The 20,045-nt window shown below is 58.3% G+C and overlaps 4 protein-coding genes across 10 annotated transcripts; 2 read left to right on the forward strand and 2 right to left on the reverse strand.

Annotated features, from left to right (window-relative positions):
* Nucleotides 1-1,215: 1,215 nt before the first annotated feature.
* On the reverse strand, nt 1,216-6,809 carry PRRG2 (proline rich and Gla domain 2). Of its 2 annotated transcripts, XM_090048956.1 has the most exons (7): nt 6,529-6,809; nt 5,212-5,326; nt 4,794-4,957; nt 4,097-4,145; nt 3,840-3,966; nt 3,289-3,432; nt 1,216-1,852 (listed from the first exon to the last, which is right to left on the reverse strand). In XM_090048956.1, the coding sequence occupies exons 2-7, from the start codon at nt 5,312-5,314 to the stop codon at nt 1,837-1,839; spliced, it is 603 nt and encodes a 200-aa protein (XP_089905082.1). In that variant the 5' UTR covers nt 5,315-5,326; nt 6,529-6,809; the 3' UTR covers nt 1,216-1,836. The 2 variants fall into 2 exon arrangements, with proteins under 2 accessions (XP_089905082.1, XP_089905081.1); XM_090048955.1 differs by having other exon boundaries at nt 1,216-3,432.
* A 429-nt stretch (nt 6,810-7,238) lies between these two features.
* Nucleotides 7,239-11,421, forward strand: NOSIP (nitric oxide synthase interacting protein). Of its 2 annotated transcripts, XM_090048954.1 has the most exons (9): nt 7,239-7,388; nt 7,909-8,044; nt 8,246-8,351; nt 8,815-8,896; nt 9,430-9,571; nt 9,904-10,010; nt 10,424-10,611; nt 10,864-10,972; nt 11,134-11,421. In XM_090048954.1, exons 2-9 carry the CDS (start codon nt 7,975-7,977, stop codon nt 11,203-11,205), a joined length of 876 nt encoding a protein of 291 aa, XP_089905080.1. In that variant the 5' UTR covers nt 7,239-7,388; nt 7,909-7,974; the 3' UTR covers nt 11,206-11,421. The 2 variants fall into 2 exon arrangements, with proteins under 2 accessions (XP_089905080.1, XP_089905079.1); XM_090048953.1 differs by lacking the exon at nt 7,239-7,388 and having other exon boundaries at nt 7,395-8,044.
* Nucleotides 11,422-16,062: 4,641 nt separating this feature from the next.
* On the reverse strand, nt 16,063-17,942 carry LOC149863866 (DNA-directed RNA polymerases I, II, and III subunit RPABC5-like). 2 transcript variants are annotated; one of them, XM_090047953.1, is made up of 3 exons: nt 17,804-17,942; nt 16,622-16,717; nt 16,063-16,387 (listed from the first exon to the last, which is right to left on the reverse strand). In XM_090047953.1, the coding sequence occupies exons 1-3, from the start codon at nt 17,809-17,811 to the stop codon at nt 16,279-16,281; spliced, it is 213 nt and encodes a 70-aa protein (XP_089904079.1). In that variant the 5' UTR covers nt 17,812-17,942; the 3' UTR covers nt 16,063-16,278. The 2 variants fall into 2 exon arrangements, with proteins under 2 accessions (XP_089904079.1, XP_089904080.1); XM_090047954.1 differs by lacking the exon at nt 17,804-17,942 and adding an exon at nt 16,804-16,895.
* On the forward strand, nt 17,051-19,893 carry LOC149863867 (tetraspanin-4-like). Of its 4 annotated transcripts, none has more exons than XM_090047949.1 (8): nt 17,051-17,127; nt 17,584-17,661; nt 17,824-18,015; nt 18,162-18,236; nt 18,361-18,462; nt 18,568-18,696; nt 19,349-19,432; nt 19,547-19,893. In XM_090047949.1, exons 2-8 carry the CDS (start codon nt 17,593-17,595, stop codon nt 19,613-19,615), a joined length of 720 nt encoding a protein of 239 aa, XP_089904075.1. In that variant the 5' UTR covers nt 17,051-17,127; nt 17,584-17,592; the 3' UTR covers nt 19,616-19,893. The 4 variants fall into 4 exon arrangements, with proteins under 4 accessions (XP_089904075.1, XP_089904076.1, XP_089904077.1 ...); XM_090047950.1 differs by having other exon boundaries at nt 17,875-18,015; XM_090047951.1 differs by having other exon boundaries at nt 17,110-17,164.
* The last annotated feature ends 152 nt before the right edge of the window (nt 19,894-20,045 follow it).

Here is a 20,045-nt window from a genome sequence, read left to right on the forward strand (position 1 = left end):
GCCAGGAGAGCAAGGCAGGCCTCAGGGGAACGATGGAGGTGCCCCATCTATGTGCCCCCATACACCCGTGCCTCCTCACCAGCCTTCCCACTTGTGTGCCACACAATACCCCCCCACATTCATGTGTGTATAACACCTTATAGCCCCCTGGCTTATGTATACCCCAGTCCTGCCTTGCATGCTCATGTGGACCAAAAGCAGGGCATACGTGTGCAAGGTTGCAAGTGCATGTGAGGCTTGAAACCGGGCGAGCTGGGGACCGAGGAACATCTGCTGATGGGTCCCCCACTTCCTCCCAGGCTGACTGCTACAAGATGGGCTGGGGGGGGGGTGCGCTGGGTGTTGCCTTAAAGCCTGTTAGAGCCTGGGGAATGAACCCTGGTGTGTCCAGGCTTGGGGTGAGGGGGTGTGCCAGGCAAGGTCTGTCTGTGGCAGTAGGATTGAGGGAAAGGGCATGCTACAAATTGGGGGGCGGGGAGAGCAGCCCACCCTTTGCTGGAGCACCAGGCCTTGCCCTCCTGGGAGAGAGCCCTCTTTGCACTTCCCCACTTTCTCCGTGCAGTGGGGTGAGGCTCAGGGGGCCCCCACCTGGCCCCAAGACCGCCATTCAGCCCCACAGCAGACAACTGCCTGGAGGAACTACAATCCCCATGATGCACTGGGCGTGGGGGACACTGCTGAAGGGAGAGGTGGGTACACTGCATGCTGGGACATGTAGTCCCCCAGGGGCTGGGTTAAACAGGCTCTTGGCATGTTCACCTCAACAGCTCTACTCGAAGCCTCATTAGCTCGGAGAACCTCCCAGTCACTCTCCCCAACCCAACTGTTTCAAATGAGGGGGCATGTCTTCCTGATGCATCACCCCCATCCCTTCCCCCCAGGCTCCCTGAGGATTCCAGCTGTTCCCCCCCAATCCCCCTCTGAGGTTCCCCCACAGCCTCCCACCCAAGACACTGGGATTCATGAACCCTCTAGCAGTACTCACTACTACCTGTTCATTCGTGTGTTGCACCAGAGGACCCATGCTGCACAACTCCATGGAACAGCAGTGCAAAAAAGGCCTGGGTCCCAGGGGGCAGCTCCAGAGGCAAGGCATTAGCATCCATGCATCCTTTTCAGCACATGACAGCATCTTGCACAGACGAAAGCTCCTGGTAATCCCCATGCAAGGATGGGGTACGGAGGTGTAGTAATGTGACACAAGACAAACAGGGGTCTGGCAGGTTATTTACACTTTATTTCCATATAACCATCACAGGCAGGGGTGGCTCCTTCTCCCAGGAGCTGAGGGGTGGGAAATCGGGGAAGCCCCTGGGTGAAGGCACTTGAGGCCTGGGGGGAGCTGGGTCAAGAGGGAGACATGGGAACAGACACGTTTGCACACTCATCCTGACAGGTGTGCATGCTCTCGTACTATGCACACACACACACCCATGCCATTCTGCCTTGCACATTCACCCTTTGTGCACACAGCCACATGTACCTCAGTGGTACATCACATGCACACCTCTGTCACATACCCATTCCCTCTCATATACGTGTCCCATCTTTTATATCCGCCCCCTCACCCACCAACTGGCACATTTCCTCTGTTGCACACTCATCCACACATGCCTCATAACAGGTTGCACCTGCACACTCCCTTCTCCCCCAATCCTCTGCCCCTACCACCTTGTACAATTGCACCCCCCCATGTTACATACACATTGTTTGTCTTGCACACTTGTGTCTCACATGCCCCCCAATGTCACACGCATGCTGGTCATGTTATACACACTCACATTTTTCACACATGCTCTCCCCACCCCCATCATGCTGCAGGGGCTGTCAGTCTGATCAGCGGACAGAGTCCCTGGGGGAGGAAGGGAAATGGGGTCAGCTGGGGTAACAACTGCAGCCCCTCCCCAAACCCAGCATCTCCTCTCTCCCTTGAGATTTCCCAGCAGGCCCCTGGCAGCCCAGGGGGAGGCAGGTACCCACTACAGCCTGGTGCCCCCTGCTGGATGGGGCAGCATAGCAGGTGGCGGTGGGGACCAGCCCCCACAACCACCTTGCGTGAGTAGGTAAAGGCCAAACATGCATCCTGTGCTGTGCCTCAGTTTCAACCTCCCCTACTACTTGTTTGGCCCCTGCTGAGATTCAGCGGCTGTGCTGTGCCTGGCCCCCACCCCCATGGCAAGAGGGGTGTTATAGGTTCTAGCTTGGAGCCCACTCACCCTCTGCTCTGGATCATGGACTTCTCATGATTCAGAGAAGTCCCCCCCACCCTCCCCCCAGACAGACACACACACAGACACACACACACAGACACACACACACAGACACACTGGGAACTCTGGATGTTGCTGTTTCAGGATGGATGGATGGATGGATAGATAGATAAGACTGGAGGGGGCAGGGAAATGGATCTCAGCCAGGGCTGGGCTCTATGGCAGGAGTTTCCATGTGGATTAACTGAGAGGAGGTCTGTCACTGGGGTGTCTGGGCTCTTCAGGGCATGGGGGACATCAGGACATCATGTATCAGCTAAGGAAACTGAGGCACAGAGGAGCTAAGTCACAGCCCCAGGGAGACCCGGCCTGGATTTGGGGGATCCGAGGTGCCAGGCACGTGCCCGAATCATAGTGACACCCTTAGCTCTAGAACCTAGTACTGCAGGGGGAACCCTGGGTCAACTCCCCCTTGGTGTGAGTGGAAAAGGTCCCTTCATCTGCTTTACCTTCTGTCCCCGCTCCCCACACCAATATCTCCATGTAGCTAATGATATCTATCACCTCCTGGCCTAGAAACAAGGCTGCAGAGCGGGAAGGGGCATTGGTCGGGACACAGTCAGACTCAAATGTCCAACACACAGTTGGAAGAAAAGTGGTCAACATCAAGAAAGGGAGGGGAAATAAATGCTGGGGAATGGGGTCTGTACGGACATTTGGTTCCTCTCTGACCAGGATCTGAGCAAGGTCAGGGAACTCCCCCACGAGGCAGGGCACCGTGCAGCTGAGACCTGGGGGCTTTATGCTGCTAAGCTCTGCACAGTGAGGAATGATCCCTACCCCTAGAGCTCCTGGGTTAAGTGAAATAACACACACGCCTGAGCAGCACTTTCAGGCAAGGAAAGTGAGGCATGGAGGGACTTGCTAACAGTTCTTCTGGGGTGAGTAGTAGAACCCAGGCATCCTGGCTCCTATCCTCCTTGGCAGGCATACACACACACACACTGGGGACCCCAGATGCAGCTGTGTTTTAGGATAGGAGCTGGCAATGGATGGACACACAGACAGACAGACCCACCTGCTATAGGGCGGCGGGGGCGCATCATAGGCCCCTGAAGCCTCCAGGGCCTCCTGGTAGGACGGCAGCCCAGGAGCATCTGGTGGCTTGGGGGTCTCTGGAAGGCAGCTCAGGGGCAGCTCAGGGTTCAGGGGCACCAGGATGCTGGGAGGGGGGAGAAGCAGGGGTTTAGGGGAGGCCCCCTGACAACCATGGTCTGCAGGCCATTGCCCCTGTATCCCCGTGGGGAGACACTGCCCCCCCGTTTCCACCCTCAACCGCAACCCCTCTCCCCCCCCGCCCCGCTTGGGAAGGAGCATAATGAAACCCTCCCCTTTCCCTTGGGGGATCTGGGTGCCCCAGCCCCAACATCCCTCTCCTGAGCTGCTGTGGCCTCCTCACTGCAGCATCCCCTGCCTCCTCCCATTCCTTTAATAAGCTGCTCCTCTGCTCCCTGGAGAGGAAGCCAGGCCTAACACCCTCCCCAGGGATGCCCAGGGGCACTGCAGTCTGCCTGCCCCATGTCCCCCCCAAGAGCTGTGCACCCTGCCCCCCTCCCAGTCCAAGGTTACCTGCGCTGCCTCCTGTCCTTGTTTCGGTATCTGACCCAGTACATGAGGATAACAGCGAACAGGACAGTGAGCACCACAGCAGCCACTAGCGCAGCCACCAGGCCAGCCACATCCACACTGGCCATGTCTGGGGGGCAGAAAGGGGTGGAGGAAGAGGTAAGGGACCTGGGTGGAGTGTGGAAGGAGGGGGAACCAGTTCCCACCCAGGCACAGGGTGGCTAAGGGATATGGAGGTAGGGGCCATGCCTAGGACTCACCTGAGCTCCCGCCTCTGCCGTTATGGAGGTAGGTCTCCCAGAAGGCTTTCTGCGAGGGCAGGAGACAGGGAGTGAGCATGGCTGTTGGGACAGGTGCTCTGCTTCCCACATCTGCCACCTCCCTGCATTTAGGACACCGTGTTCCTGGACCCCCACTCCCCTCCCAGAGCTGGGAGAGAACCCAGGGATCCAGGCTCCCAGCCCCCACTACCACACATCTGCCTCCTACACTGAACTGGGAGAGAACCCTAGAGTCCTGTCTCCCAGCTCTCCCCCGCTTTGGGTCTAGCTTTCAGGCTATGCAAGGGTGGGGAGAACTCCCTGCTGGCAGCAAGGCAACTCCATAGCAGCTCAGAGCCCTGGGATTGTTCGTGCTCAGAGACAGGATGCTGGGCTAGAGAAGGAGGGATACCTCAGCACTTTCTGCCCCCTGCTCCAACATCCCCAGCACTCCTGACTATGTTCTATCCAGGTACTAGGACATGACATAGCCAGCTGGCCCAAGACCAGATGATGCCCCTCACCCCACAGCCTGCCACACGTGGCCATGAAGGGAATTCTCCTGTCCCTGGGATGGGCAGTGAACCCCAATGTTCAGGCACCACGCTAGCTGGGTTCACTGCAGTGGATGAGGCAGTGCCCTGGCAGGTCCGTGAACCCTCCACACCCCTTCCTGCTGGGTGCCCCTATACTCAGCTGTGAGGGCGTCATCCTCAAAGATCTCTCGGGCCTCCTCGTAGTTGCACACTTCTTCACGGCACTCGCGCTCCAGGTTTCCTGGTGTCACCAGCTCAAAGTCCCAATGGTTGTAGTGTAGCCGGCGCCCCAGGAACCTGTGTGCCTGTCCTGCCTCCAGGAACACTGTGCAACAGGGCCATAGAGTCAGGACACCTGGGTTCCACCCCAGCTCTCTCCCACTTTTGGGTAAGGAGTGGGTTGATGTGGGTTAGAGCAGGGGGCTGGGAGCCAAGACACCTGGGTTTTCTCTCCCAGCACTAGGAGGGGAGTGGGGCTCTCTTGAGAAGTCTTGGCACCCGCCCCCTGAGGTGCCTGTGGGGAAGGACTCTCCTCACCCCCATATCCATGACCCCCATTTACAGCTCCACTCCACATACCTTGCTCTGGTCCCTGTGTGGGGAGCTGGGGCCGCCGGGGAGAGCTAGCAAGACCAGAGAGAAGCGGGAGGCCTCCCAGGAGAAGAGCCAGGGCCCCCTGCATGGCCAGACGTACCTGTGGGGTGGGGGTGGTAGCATCAGGGGACTGTGCTACCACATGCAACTCCAGCACCCCAAGCCAGAGCCCTAGTGCCCAGCCCCTGAAGGACCCCCATGCACCTCCCTAACAGCCACTGGCCCCCTCATCCCTCCCCACAATGGACTCCCCAAAACCCAAGTGAATTCACATCCCCCCAGGTGGGGTCTCCCCTGCCTGCACCCCAAACATTGCTACGCTCCCTAGTAACAACCCCCATGTCAGAGCCTGGATGAGTGTCTGATTCCTGGGGTTATGATGAAGACTTCCTAATGGGAGTTGGGGTGGAAGCTGGGACTCCTGGGTTCCCCCCCCCACCACTTTGAAGAAGTCAGTGTCTAGTGTCACCCCCCCTCCCTCCCCCCTGAAACCCAAGGTGACCTGGGACTGGACAGATTCAGGGCACAAACAAGAGGCTTCAGCAATAGCCAGGGATCAATGGGGCTCTGCCCAGGCCCTGGGGCTAACCCCACGCCTTGTTTGTGTGACTGCCAGGGATGTAGGGGGCTGGGACAGCTCTGATGCCTGATGCCTGGGTTCTTTCCCTGTTCCGGGAGGGGGCTGGTGGGTGAGGGCGGGAGGAAGGGCTGGGAGCCAGAATGGCTGGCTTCTTTCCCAATTTGGGCACAGGAGTAGGGGGGATCTGGTGGATCAGAACAAGGGCACAGAGTGCCTGGACACCTAGGTTCTCTTGCAGGGCTGGGGAGGGTGAAGGGTCTGGTGGGTTAGTGCAGGGGTTTGAAGCGGGAAGCCTGGGTTCTTTCCCAGCTCCAGGAGGGGAGTGGTGGGGGGGAGCTGTGAGCCTGGGTTCTCTCCTGTGTCCGGGAGACGCCATCAGGGCACCGGAAAGCCCCCAGGGATCCTAGCGCAGAAGATCATGGGGGCTTGGCCCTGGGCGGACACCCCCGCCCCAAGGCCCCGCGATCCTCTCCGGCTTCGCCCCTTAGGGGGATGGGGGGCGTGCCGGCGCTGCAGCCCGTGTTGCTTCCTGGTCGGGACCAGGAGTTTCGTTTTCCATTGCAGATCACGGGCACCAGGACACCCCCGCCAGCACCCGCCCCGCTGTCAGCTGCCCCCGAGCCGGGCCCTTCCCGCCCCCGGGGCACGACCCCCCCTATGCTGCACTGGCCGTGGGTGAGGGCAAATGAAATGCGTCAATTCCAGAGTCGGGGCGGACTCACCTGCCCGAGGGGGGGCAGCCGCTGGGGGACGCTGTGTCCTTCCCTGCCCCAGCTCGCCCCGGTCTAGCCGTGGGGGCCCCGATCCAGCTGTGACCGGGAGGGCGGTCCAGGTGCTCCCCAAGGTGGGGGCCAAGTCCACACTACCGCACCCGCACGCTCTGGAGCTCCCTCTCGTCACCCCCCTCCGGAGACTGGTGCGTCCCGAGCTCCCGCACTCCTGGGTTCTCCCGGGCAGGTGAGGGCGGGGAGGGACCAAGGGTCACATGGTGGAGGAGGAGCAGGTGAGTGCGTGCCTTGGGGAAGGGGGGGTGTTGTGGGACGGAGCTGGGGCAGCAACCCCCCTTCCCATTGGTAGCATAGAGAGACCCAGGTGCCTCCCGCCGCGTCTGCCGGCCTGGGGACACCCCACATAGGGGCCCCAAAGCCTCCACGGAACGAGGGGCCTGAGGAAGAAACGCGGGTGGAAGCCTGGGCCCTGTGCGGGATCTGCAAACGAGGGGGGGAGCATGGCTGCGAGCCAGGGGTTCCCGCCCAGCGCTGGGAGCCGGGAGCTGGGAGCCTGGACGCCTCGGTTCCGCGCGGGCACTGGGAGGGGTTTGGGGTCTGAGGCGGGATGGCTGGGCGGGGCCGGGAGGCTGGGTTCAGCCCCAGCTCTGGGCGGGCCCTCGGCTCCACGCAAACCCCGGCGCGGGAGGACGCCAGGTTCGCGGCCGCCGCGGCGGAACCATAGCGATGCGGAACCCGTGACCCGCGCTCCCAGTTTCCTCTCTCGGATTTCTTTTCCTGAGGCCCCGCTCGGGGCGGGGAGGTATGGGACACTTCCGGCTGCTGCCATTTCTGGTTGGCGGCGCAGGGGGCAGGTGAGGCAAAGGCTGGAGCCTCGCGAGCCGGGAAACCGCCCACCCCCCTCGCCATTGCCCTGACCCCCGCGGCGGGGAGCTCGGACGCCTGGGTTCTCCCCAACCTGGGGGCTAGGATTCTCCTTTACACTGGAAGTGCACAAACTCTGTTCCCCACCTTATGCTGGGGATATACAATAGGGCTGTGGATTGGGGGGGGCCTCACACCTGGTGTTCCACTGGGCCCCTCTTCTGCCTTGGCACTTGGGGTGGAAGTAAAGGGTTCCCTGTCCCTGCCCTGGCCCATCACTTTGGGTCTCCTTCCCCTGGGTTGCCCCTGTCCACCTTCTGTGGGAAGGGGGCAGAGGGTCATGGTAAGTCACATCTGGGTGGGAAAGACTCAAGGCATAGCCAGACCTTAGGTGATCAGCCTCCCTAGGAGTGTTGAGGTGGTCTGTGATTGGCCAGATCCCCTGGGTGGTACAGGACTGCAGATCTGGGTTGGGACCCCCCCTTACCTGTGAGGTTCAACCCCCCCCAGAGCCCTGGATCTGGGGTCAACACTGCATCCCTCTGCGCTTCTTTTCCTTGGGGACTCTGAGTGAGGATGACCCGCCATGGCAAGAATTGCACCGCAGGGGCTGTTTACACCTACCATGAGAAAAAGAAGGACACAGGTGAGCCTGTGGGGCAGTTGGGAGGCTACAGTTTGCGAGTGAGAGGCACTGGCGAAGCTTGCTGGGAGGAAGGAGACTGTGGGGCAGGGGTGAGGGGCAGTGCCAGGGCTGGGGGAGGTGGGGAGAGAGCAGCGTGTCACCCCTTTCCCCTTCTATTTTCTAATCCCCTCCTCCCTGACTTCTGGCCCTTTCCTTTGGTAGCTGCCTCCGGTTATGGTACCCAGAATGTGCGGCTGAGCCGAGATGCCATCAAAGATTTTGACTGCTGCTGCCTCTCACTGCAGCCTTGCAAAGACCCTGTGGTCACGTAGGTATCTGGAGAAAGGAGATTTGGGGGGTGTAGGAGAGCAGAGATGGCCATGGCCTGGGCCTGGGCTATGGGTCCTAGCAGAGGTATAAAAGTAGAGAGGATCACCCAGGTGCCAGCAGCCATGCCTTGTGGGGGTTTCATCTTACCTGGCATCTTTTCTCTGCTCAGTTTTGTTGACACCAATCCTTTGAGGTTTGTGGTATCCAGAAGTGTATTTCCCCTTGAAGCTCTAGCTCCTGGGGTCACACAGAAGAGAGGAAGAGAGAGGGCAGAACTCTTGCTGCTTCCTTATTGCCTTTAGACAGCAGGAGGCTGAGCTGCTCTGGGGCAGGCCAGAGGTGCTGGGTCTCCAGCTGGCAGGTTCCCCCTGAAATGGAGAGGGTGTCTCCAGCTGACACATGGGAGTACAGAGAGGTTGGCATCTCAACCTCCCCCTGCCCATGTCATCTCACTCCTCCAGCCCCGACGGGTACCTGTATGAGAAGGAGGTCATCCTGGAGTATATTCTGCACCAGAAGAAGGAGATTGCCCGACAAATAAAGGTGAAGGGGCTGGGAAGGCCTTGCTTTTGGGAACAGAGGTGCAGACATGGGAGGTGAGGACTGCAGGGTGGAAGTGAGCATTGACAGGACTGGGGATGGAAGTGGCAGTGGGTCAAGAGTGAGGAGCACTGGCAGGGCTAGGGGATGTAGGTCAGGACTGTGGGACCTAGCACAGCTGGCTATTATTTGGGAATAAGGGGCACTGGCAGGACTGGGGAGTTCAGGGCTTTGGGGTGGAGGAGTAAGGGGCTGGGGGCTGGGTTGTGAGGGGCATCATGGAGCGAGCTGGATTTTCCTAGTTCCTCCCATGGCCCTGTGGGGAAACACCCCTTGAGGAGGGGTCCAGTCCCCATGGAGAGAGCAGCTGGGTCTACTGTGGTCACCAAAGTCTGCAGTGGAGGACCTGGACACTACAAGTTCAAGACCTGGCACTGATTGTAGGGAGAGGGTGGGGCTGGGGAGCAGATCTGGGTGGGGTTCTCCCTAGCTAGGCCCCTCACTATCTGAGGGGTCCCCTCCCACTGGTTTCCCAGGCCTATGAGAAGCAGAAAAATGAGAAGAGAACAGAGCTGGAGGAGCTGAGCCGGGCGGCTGAAGAGTCCAAGGTGAGGGGCTTCCTGGACAAGGAGATGAGCATAGTCAGCAAGCCACTTAACCCCTTTGAGCGCAAAGCAGGTGAGCTGGGGCAGGAGTTAGGGGCACAGGCAGGGCTGGGGGTGAGGCAGTGGGGTGAGAATTGGGAGTGAGGGGTACTGGGAGGGAGGGTTCTGCAGGGCAGGAGTGAGGGAGACTGGGCAGGGCTTGGGGGGGCCGGGGCTGTGAGTCAGGAGTGAGAGGAATCAGCAGGGTTGTGGGGAGGCAGGGGACTGCAGGTTGGGAATGAGGGGTACCAGCAAGGCTGCAGGGGGATGTGGGTTACGAGTGAGGAACACTGGCAGGGGTGGGGGGGTCCAGGCCAGGGAGCAGGGGACCTTGGATCAGGAGTGAGCCACTATGGTGAATTTCAGGGGATGCCCAGCCTGGCCCCAGCAGCGAGGACAAGGACAAGAAGCTTCCCAGTTTCTGGATCCCTTCACTGACGCCTGAAGCAAAGGCTAGTGTTCTGCGCAAACCGGTGAGTGTGTTGCAGAGACCCATACTTCCTGCTGCCCGGAGACCCTGCTTCTCCAGTTCTTCCCCTGCCCCAGCATCTTAGCCCCCATCTTCCCAGTCCATGTCCCTCCTAACCATCTAGCAACTCCCCCACCTCCCTACAGGGCCCCAGCCTAAGCAGCTGGGAGTAGGGCTGGCTCCTGCCCCCCCCACCTCTATATTGCCCCCCACCTCTTCCTGTGGTGGGGTGCACTCATAAACCACTGTCCACTCACGTGGGGAAATGAGTCATGGGAAATCTGGAATGGTACTAAGGTTTGCTGTTCTAGAGCCTGGAACAGGCATCCTGACTCCCACCCAGACCCCACTCCCCTACCAGAATTGGGAGAGAACCCAGGTGTCCAGACCCACTCCAAACTCAGCTTTCCCCTGCAGGACAAGTGCGTATACTGCCCCATGAGTGGGAAGCCGCTTAAGATGAAGGACTTGACGCCTGTGCACTTCACCCCTGCTGACCCCTCTGTGGACCGGGTGGGGCTGATCAACCGGCAGGACCGCTACATCTGTGCTGTCACCCATGATATGCTGGGCAACTCGGTGCCCTGTGCTGTGCTCCGCCCTTCGTGAGTCTGGGGCTGCAGGTTGGGAGGGAGGGGTACTGACAGGACTGGAGGGGGTTTGGAAGAGAGGGTGCAGGGGGCTGCAGGTCATAAGTGGGGGGCACTGGCAGGGCTGTTATGGGGGCAGGGTATCGCAGGTTGGGAGTGAGGGGCGCCAGCAAGGCTGGGTAGAAGGTTGAGGGTAGGTAGTTTCCACCGTGCTGGTGGTGGGCATGGGGCACTGGCCTCCAAGTCCTGACCCCTCCCCTTTGGCAGGGGTGCGGTGGTGACTCTGGACTGTGTGGAGCGCCTTATTCGTAAGGACATGGTGGACCCCCTTAATGAGGAGAAGCTGCATGAGGATGACATCATTGTGCTGCAGCGGGTGAGTGGGAGTGAGGTTTGCCTGGGGTTCTCCTGCCTCTTCCCACCTCTAGGGGCACCCCTGCCTGCTCCCACCAGGCCTGAGCCAGTCTGAGTGTGGGGGAAGGACTGAGGGGTGCATCCATGTCCTCTGACCCCCACCCTGTCCTTTCTCACTTCCAGGGTGGCACCGGCTTTGCAGGATCTGGGGTACGTCTGGAAGCCAAGAAGTCCCGCCCTGTCATGCAGGCTTAGCCCCACCCCTTCCTCCTTGGGGGTGAGGCCTATGCACCTTTCAAGGCCATGGGGGTGGGGGATGCCATTGGTCTGGGTCCCTTCCTCAGGGCAGGTAAACGGTAGCAGGTGGGGGATGAGACCTGTAGGCAGGAAGGATGCAGCAAGAGGCAATCTCAGACCTCTGCTCACTGTCACTTTTGTATTGTAGTTGTAAATAAAGACACATTTTGTGTGCGTGTGGGGTGTGGCTGGTTGTCATGGGGTGGGGGGTCCTGGGCACTGTGAGGGGTATGGGGTGGGGTCTTTGCCCTCTGGGATGGAAGCTCAGAGGTGGGAACCTCTGTGGCACGGCAGGCAGTGCCAGAGGCAGAGCTGGAGCCCTACCCATCTGGGCTGGACTCCAGATGGGTGTGGGCATAGGGCTGGGGCCAGCACATTCCCCCAGTTCAATAGCACCTAGGTTTCCTCCAGTCTCAGCTCCCCCAAGGGCACTCCTGCCCTTTTGCTGTGTCTGGCCTGTGCCCCTCTGAGCACATTGCCATGGTCTGACACCTCGACTGCTATGGGATATAGGGTGGGCGCTGCATCAGGGGCTACAAGTCCTGGGAGGCTAAGGGGTCCTGACCCCGCCTTCTGCTACACCAGTGCTTCCACCTTTGCTCATCCCTTCATTCCTCCAAGTCAAGGGTCCAGCTGCGTTGGTAAGGCCAATGTTCCATAAGCCTGTCTGAACTGGCATAAACTCTGCCATCCCCTTTTACCTCAGCCTGGTAGCAGCAGCTCTTTCTTTACCCCAGATCTATACCAGGCCATTGTCTTGCCCTCTGTTGCTGGTACCACACGAGCGTTTCTTCCCCTTCTCTGGAACTGTCCCAGCACTCCCAGACATAAAAGCTTTAGCATACCAGGAAAGCTCTGTCCTGCTGTTGGCCACCTCTTTGAAAACTCGTGGATGTAAGGCACCTGGACTTGCTGGAATCAGACTGACATCCTCTGGAGACACTAGTGGATCAGGAAGCCTTTCACTGGCATTCCACCCCATGCCAAGAGCTTCTGGCATCTCCTTTGAAGTACTTGAGGGCTGTCCCCTTCCTGTTGCCAGCCCACCATTCTCTGTTGGGTAGTGCCCCAGGTCTGCTGCTAAATGTAGGGTCACAGGAGATTTGGAGAAGCTTCAGAAGAGCTAGTGACTGCTTTTGTTTTAATTGTACACTGTCTCTTTCACCCAGGGAGCTCATGGGGTAGGGTCATCCCTCAGCCTGTCTCCACAACAGAGCTCCCAGTTTTCAGCTGTGGGTCATTCAAGTGGTGCTAGGGTTAAAGTTGTAGTAGTTTTGTTGTATTTGTATTGCTCCCAGCTTGTCCACAGCTGTTGAACCTAACAGCTGTTGCCCATTTGAAAGGGGCTTCAACTACAGATGTGCTCATCCCATAAGATCCCTTTTATCTCCTAAAAACACTGTATTTCCTGACATAACCCCCACCTCCGAAGAAACAGCTGCTGGAAATTGGAGTGCATATTATATGTGAGAAATACGGTAAGAAGAGTTTCTGCCACTTAAATCAGAAGTAACAGCATGTAAATTTGCTGCTGCGAGGCACATTACTACAGGGAAAAACCTTTGTTTTGCTATTCAAAGTGAAAGAAGTGCACATGTTCAAATGAAAGCTGGGTAAGAATCAGCTTTGTAGTTACATGTTTTCAAGCACTAACTTGATAGCTTGTTGGCTCTTTTATGGCTGGATAGTCCTTTTTATAGTATGATAATTACTTTACACATGTGGCTGTTCTAAATTTGTTGCACAAGTCACCAGTTAATTATATACTAGATGTAGCAGGGGCCTCATTCTGGGGTGCCTTGTATAAAAGATATTATAGTACCCAACCTCCTCCTTTTTGTCTTCATCTTTCCCAGACAGAGTTAAGTCCTTATGGCCTTTAGCTTCTCTTTTCCATTTCCTACAGTCCTCTGCTTCTGCTGTCTGGGCAGGGTTTATCTTTTTCTGATTCATTTCTTGCCTTGCCTTCTCAGCTGAGTTGCTTTTTTGTCCTTCCCTGCCTACACAGCCTGTAGCCAACAGCATTATTTTGGCCAGCCAGTGACACATTTTTAGCCTATTGCATATTTTCCCACTAAAAATCTCCCAAGTTTCTGTTCTCAAGGACGTTGGCCCTTTCCAAGTCTGTAATTGCAGCCAGTCTTGTGTGGGATAGTCAATAATACTTGTGACCAAGTTGTAAGGCCTTAAAACAGAGCAGATAAAGAACAGGAATAAAACTAGGGCTAGAAGGCAGGAATATGGGCTCTCTGCTACAATCCACCAGACTCCAGTTTCCTGAGTTTGGAGAGAACCCAGGTGTCCTGGCTCCCAGCCCCCCCCCCCCCCCGCTCTAACCTGCCAGATCCCACTTTCCTCCCTGAGTTGGGGGAGAACCCAGGTGTCTTGGTTCTTGGCTACCCTGCCCTAGCCATGACCCATCAAGTCATGTTTGTCTGCCCTCCCTTTTGAACATTCAGCCAGGGAGAGGTCTCCAGCCCTGGTCTGCCTCTGCACCTCACCACCCTCCTGGTTAGGTTCTTCCTCCATCACTCACCTGAATGTATTTTGTGACATTTCAGCCTGATGTTTCTTGGCCTGGACCCAGAGACCTAGTTGTGTCCCCCCTGCACCCCGGTGTTCTAGATCCCCATCTATAGGCTCCATATGCTGGTTCTCAATTGACTCCTGCCTCTGGGTTGGGGGTCCTAGGTCTCTCTGCTTGTGGCCACAACAGGGTGCTCATGTTTTAGACCCCTACCACCACTCATTGGCTCTGTTGCCCCTTCCCCAGTTCATCCCCTTGGTGTTCTTCTGGGCCCAGCTGCTCTAAAACGGTCCTTCAGCCAGTCCCTGGGCTGCACATGGTACTTACAAGGGGGAGGGACCTACTACTGATGGTTCTTAGCAGTGCCAAGAGTGGTTTAGAACCAAATCCAGAACCTACATGCATAAGAACAGCCATTTACTGGGTCACATAGGTCCATCTAGCCTAGTCCCAAGTCACACAGACAGAAAGCACACAGAACAGGGCATGACCAGGGTTTTTTCCCCCCCACTGTTCTTCTCTCACTCACAGCCTCCAGCATTTAAGGTCCAGGAAATGCTGATTCTGAGACCATGCCTCTCACTCCTGTGCTCAATACCTACTGATGCCCCTTTTGTCCAAGGATTTGTCCAACCCTGTTTTGAATTTGGCCGAGCTGTCAGCCTCCAGAGTAGCTGGTGGCAAGGACTTCCACACTTGAATCACATGCTGGGTAGAAAAGTGCTTCCTTTTGTTACTTTTAAACTTGTGACCTATTGGTTTCATGTTGTAACCCCTTAGCTCTTGTCAAGACAGTAAATAGTAAATCCCTATTGACTTTCACTGTAGCAGTTTGTAAACCTTTATGTCCCTCCTTAACTGTCTCTTTTCTAACCCAACTAGGCCTGGCCTCTTAATTTTCTTCTCCAGTGGAAGCCTCTCCATACCCCTGATCATCCTTGTTGCCCTTCTCAGGATCTAGAAGAACTAGATAAGGTCCATTCTGAGGTGCAGGGACCATAACTGGGCACAGGATTCAAGGTGTGGATGCGCTATGGATTTATGGAAGGGTATCACAGTACTTTTCCCTTTTGTTCACAATTCTTTTCTTTGCAATCCTGAACGTTTTGTTTGTTTTTTTGATGGCTTCTGAGCATGGAGCCGGTGTGTTTAGCATTTAGCCTACATACACCTAGTTCTCTTCCTATATGGTGACAACTAAGGTAGAGCCCCTCATAGTGTAGGCTAGAGTTTGGATTATTTTTGCCTATATGCATCACTTTACACTTAGTCTACATTGAAAAAATCACCTGCAATTGAGGTGCACATTGGCTTAATAGGGCCAGATCCTTCTGGAGTTCTCCATCTTGATCTTTACCACTCTGAATTATACCAGTTTGTATACCACCCACCTACTCCAGGTCTAATGATCTGGTTCTAGGTCACTGGTGGCCAGCTTGGGTGTGCTGGACATTCCTAATTTCTCTACCCACAGCCATAATAAGCAGTCCATGGCCTAGACCCTCCATATAGCACAGTGGCTCTGCCAACCCCACCTTCCCCCTATTTGCTGCTGGGTGCTTAGAACAATGCCTACTTGGTCTCAATTTACCCCAGATGCTTTTGGGCAGGACCTGCCTAACACCAGGACCTTGGCTTTACCCTGGGGTGGGAGCAAAATACCTGCTAGTGGGGAGGGGAGGAATTTCCCTTTCAGGTGAGATCGGGCAGGCAGGGGGGGGGGGTCCTTCCCCTCCCCCCCATCTTAAAAGCAACTAAGATTTTATCTCCCCCCACCCCACCTCCTGTTCCTAGCTAAGGCAAGACGCAAGCCCTTGGCAGTTGCCCATGGACTCCTGCCCCCTTCCTCAGGGACATGGGGGGCTGTGCACAGGGAGATATGGGGTTTCATGCCACTTGGCCTTGCTGTTCCTAACCCCCCAGACTTCCTTGTTAGGGGCCCCTGCCCCATGCCAGGGCATCTGAGCATCCAGGATTATTTTCTCCCATGGGGGAAACCCCTGCCATCCTGCACACAGCCTCACAGGCAGGCTAGGGCAGGGGGTAGCAGAACAGGAGTGGTGGGAGAGACTTTATGGAGCTTAGCTTGGGGGTAGGCCCTAATCCTGGGGTCAGGGCTATACAGGAGAGAGAGGGGGAGGGGAAAGCAAAATAAAGGGTGTGAGCCAGGACTTCTGGGTTCTCTCCCAGCTCTTGGGGTAGGGCTCTGGGAGTGGTGAGAACATCTGGGCCATGGGCATCTTAGCTGCCTGGTGGGGGAAGCAACAAAATAAGGAGGTATACCCAGGCCAGGATATTGCTCTTGGTTTATTACATACAAGTATGACCCCCCTCTTTGCTTTTGGGGACCCCCCCTGTGCTGGGGGCAAAGTGGGGGGCAGGTTAAGTGTCCCAGGGGTCCTTCCCAGAGTCCATCCCAAGCTAAAGCATCATCAGGTCTAATAAAGTGCAGGCAACAGTAGCTAGGGGCAAGGGGCCCCCTACCTCCTTCCCATAGCCAGGCCCTATTTTTCTAGAGGAGCATAGTTTAGCAGCTTCTCAATGAGATCCACGTGGGACAGGAGCATCCGGCGGCAGCAATAGCGTTTCAGACCCAGGGCATCCAGTGCATCGCTGTAGAGGAAACAGGGACATGGGGTTGGGGGGGGTTCCAGTGCCCCTGCAAGGGGAATAGGGATACAGCCCCCACCCAGGGCTGCAGAAGGGAGGGGGTCAGTGAGAGGGCTGGGGCCAGGACAGAGGACTAGGAATCAGGAGCAGGGGTTCAGTCCAGCCCAGGGCTGGGCTGGCCCAAGCTATGGGTCAAGAGTGGCGGGGGGCAATGGGGTGCGGGGGAAGGGGGCTTACCCCTCTGTATACTCGGCCTGCAGCAGGCCCAGGTAGGCCTCCCACTTGTTCCCCACCACCTTGCCGCACGTGAAGCACCGCACCGGGATGATCATCCTACAGGGAGGGCAGGCGGAGTTGGGCCCGCGGGGCAGCAATACCCTCAGGCCCCCACCACCCCGGACCGGCGGCTTGACACCCACCTTCGCCCCGCGCCCGCTTGTTTATGCAGCGCAGCTGCCGGGCGCGGTGGGCGGGGGCTGGGGGGGCGGAGCTGGGGGCGGGGCCTGGGGCACTGGGCTGCTCAGTTGTGTTGCGGCGGGACTCCGGCCTGGTGGCTCGGGGGGCGGGCAGTGGAGGAGCAATGGGGGAACCCCATGGCCCCGCCCCTTCCCACCTCCAGTCCCGCCCCCAGCCGAGGCCCCGCCCCCGCATTCCATCGCAGACCCCTCCTCCGCCCCCTCCCATCCCGTTTCCCCCCCCGCCCCGCTCCCATCCGGACCCCCGCGCTCCCTGCCGGCGCCCAGGTGAGGGGCAGCGCCGTCTGTCCGCCCAGAAGTCAGGGCAAGTTTGGGCGGGGGGGGCAGGGTGAGGTGGAGGCCGGGGCGGGGGCACGATGGGGCCGCCCGGACCTCTTCGGCGCTTCGGAGAAGGCCGAAGTGGCCCGACTCCTGACCCCGGGAACGCCCCCCCCCGACTCAGCGCCCCCCCCGCCCAGTGTGGGGTCACAGCCGAATGCACCCCAGCGTCAGGGGGCTGCGGGTCAGGAGTGAGGGGCACCAGCAGGGCTGGGTAGGGGTAGGGGCATATGGGTCGGGAGTGAGGGACACCGGCAGGGCTGTGGGGTGAAGGGAGCTGTGGGTCGGGGAGTGAGGTGCACCATTACTCCCCCAGGTATGGCTGGGTTCTCCCCCCCGGTGCTCCCCCCAGGGGCTACCATAAGCACCCCCCCACCTCAGCCCCTGCATCCCCATTTCCCACAGGTCTGGGCCATGGCTCTGAGCCGGCGCTGTTTGCTGTGCCTCAAAGTCCAGCTCTTCATCTTCAACCTCATCTTCTGGGTGAGTGGGAGCTGCAGGCTTCTCCCAGCAGTGCCCTGGTGGCAGGGGTTGGCAGCATCCCTGGGGGTGCTATGGGGGAGATCTAGCTGGGTGCGTATGTGTGGAAGAGTGGTACTGGGTTGGGGTCCTGGTGGGCACTCACTTTGCCATGCCCCCGCCCAGCTGGGGGGCTGCGGGGCACTGGGCGTGGGCGTCTGGCTGTCTTTGTCCCAGGGGCGGTTCTCAGCGCTGTCGCTGTCCTTCCCATCCCTGGGCATCGCGGGGCTCTTCCTGGCTGCTGGCGCCGTGGTCATGGCTGTGGGCTTTGTGGGTTGCCTGGGAGCCAGCACTGAGCACCGTTGCCTCCTGCTCACGGTATGAGGTGGGGGCTGCCCTGGGATGGGGTGGGTCATGGCAGCATCCCTTGCTGGGGTGCATGATGTCCTATAGGGGGTGAGGTTGGGAGGCCAGCTGGGACCCTGTCTCAGAGGGTCTTATCTGTCTGGCTTTCCTCTTCTTAGTTCTTTGTGATTCTGGCTGCCATTGTGCTGCTAGAGCTAGGGGGCCTCGTGGTTTTCTACGCTTGCCGGGACAAGGTAAGGGCCGCCACTGCACCCCCTCCAGGCCCCTTCCCCCAAGTCTCCACCCCCACAGGCCCCTTTCTCCTGACCCACCACAGCCCCCCATTCAGGTCCTCCACAGACACCCCCCACCTCTCAGTTCGACAGATATGCCCAGGATGACCTGAAATCGGGGCTGAGGCGCTATGGGACCCCTGGAGACCCTGAGCTCACCCAGGCCTGGGATATGGTACAGACGGAGGTGAGACTCCCTTCCACCCCAGCCAGTGCCTGCTCCACAGTGCCCCTGCTGGGGCTGTCACTGTGGGGGTTCTCCCTCCCACTCCTTTAATACCCACCCCCCCAGTTCCGGTGCTGTGGGGTGCAGAACTTCACCGACTGGTTCAAGATCCAGAATGCCACGGCCTTGCCCGAATCCTGCTGCCTGGAACATGGCACGCCCTGCCACGGCCCCACTGCCACCTGGTGGAAGGAGGTCAGTCCCCACAGGGGGCATGTGGCTTTGTCATCCCTGGGCTGGGCAAGGTGGTCTGTGCCCCCAGAAATGGCCCGGAGCAGGGAGCTGGGGGGAGGGTCCTGTAGGATGAGATCACACAGAGATGGGGGGGGGAGGGGCGCTGCAGCATGAAATGACATTGGGGTAGTTCATATTGAGGGGGGCAGGGGAGCTACAGCATGAGATCTCATGCTACAGCCCCCTCCCCCAATATGGACTAGCCCAAAGTGATCTCAGTGAGGTAGTCTGTATTGGGGTAGTCCATATGGGGGGCCTGTAGAATGAGATCATTTTGGGGTAGTTCATATGGAGGGGGTGCTGTAGCATGAGATCACATCACAGTAGTCCATACTGTAGGAGGCTGTAGCATGAGCTCATATAGGGGTACATATTGGGGCAGGTGTAGTATGAGGTCCCTGTGGTAGCCTATATAGGGGGGTTGTGGCATGCAATCGCACTGAGATAGTCCATATGGGGGATGTGTGGGGAGGAGGTACTGTTGAGGTAAGGCCCTGCAAACAACATGCCCTATAACCGCAAAGCCTGGTGGGAGGGGGCAGACTGTATTGCTTTGGTAACACCTCACAGGGGGTATGATGTATCACTAATGTAACTACTTCTCCCCCTCCAGCCTTGCTATGAGAAGGTGAAGCGCTGGGTGGGCGAGAACATCTGGGCCATGGGCATCTTTGCTGCCTGCATAGGAGTTGTCCAGGTGAGGGGAGGGGGAGACACCAGATGGTGGTGGAGGAGGAGGAGGGGGTAGGGGCACGTAATGGGGCAGGGGCTGAGCTGGCTTCTTCCCCCCATCCTTTATCTTGTCCCCCAGGTCCTTGGCCTCATCTCCTCCATGCTGATGTACTGCCAGGTGCTGCAGGCAGAGAAGTACTATGAATGAGGGGCTGCTGCCTCCATCCCCGATCTCCCCTTGGGGGAAGGGGCAGATATCACAGGTGTCCTCAGAGCTCCCCAAAGCCATAGAGAGACCTGCTCCCTCCTTATATAGAGACTGGGGGGGCTGCACCAGACTGGGGGTCCCCCATCTGCTTCCCCAGCCCCCACTTCATCTCTTGGCAAAATCCAGGGCTAAGGGCACAGCTTTCCTTGCCCCCCTCCAAGCTCTTCCTGTACAGCCCCCTGCCCCACCCCAGGTTCTAATAAAACTGTCCCCCAGTGGCTGTGCCTGACTCTGGCTGTAGTGGGGGGGGGGGAATGACAGACTGTTACCCAGGGGATGTTCGGGGGGGCCCTGGGAGAAGGGAAAGGCAGGGGGGTCTATCTCTGCCAAGGCTGAGATGCATGAGGCACCCCTATGTCCCCCACCCACC

This window comes from Crocodylus siamensis, chromosome 5 (assembly GCF_052110815.1).
Source record: "Crocodylus siamensis isolate JL-2025a chromosome 5, ASM5211081v1, whole genome shotgun sequence".
NCBI lineage: Eukaryota > Metazoa > Chordata > Crocodylia > Crocodylidae > Crocodylus > Crocodylus siamensis.

Bases quoted from the DNA above. Each gene is read 5' to 3' on its own strand.
- NOSIP (XM_090048954.1), top strand. From the start codon at position 7,975: ATGACCCGCCATGGCAAGAATTGCACCGCAGGGGCTGTTTACACCTAC. The intron at 9,572-9,903 runs GTGAGCTGGGGC...GGTGAATTTCAG, and splicing joins CCCCTTTGAGCGCAAAGCAG to GGGATGCCCAGCCTGGCCCC. The intron at 10,011-10,423 runs GTGAGTGTGTTG...TTTCCCCTGCAG, and splicing joins CTAGTGTTCTGCGCAAACCG to GACAAGTGCGTATACTGCCC.
- PRRG2 (XM_090048955.1), bottom strand. From the start codon at position 5,314: ATGCAGGGGGCCCTGGCTCTTCTCCTGGGAGGCCTCCCGCTTCTCTCT. The intron at 4,146-4,793 runs GCTGAGTATAGG...CTGCCCTCGCAG, and splicing joins TTGAGGATGACGCCCTCACA to AAAGCCTTCTGGGAGACCTA. The intron at 3,967-4,096 runs GTGAGTCCTAGG...TCTGCCCCCCAG, and splicing joins CGGCAGAGGCGGGAGCTCAG to ACATGGCCAGTGTGGATGTG.
- LOC149863866 (XM_090047953.1), bottom strand. The intron at 16,388-16,621 runs GTAAGCCCCCTT...TTTCCTCTACAG, and splicing joins CAGGCCGAGTATACAGAGGG to CGATGCACTGGATGCCCTGG.
- LOC149863867 (XM_090047949.1), top strand. From the start codon at position 17,593: ATGGCTCTGAGCCGGCGCTGTTTGCTGTGCCTCAAAGTCCAGCTCTTC. The intron at 18,463-18,567 runs GTGAGACTCCCT...CCACCCCCCCAG, and splicing joins GGGATATGGTACAGACGGAG to TTCCGGTGCTGTGGGGTGCA. The intron at 18,697-19,348 runs GTCAGTCCCCAC...CTCCCCCTCCAG, and splicing joins CTGCCACCTGGTGGAAGGAG to CCTTGCTATGAGAAGGTGAA.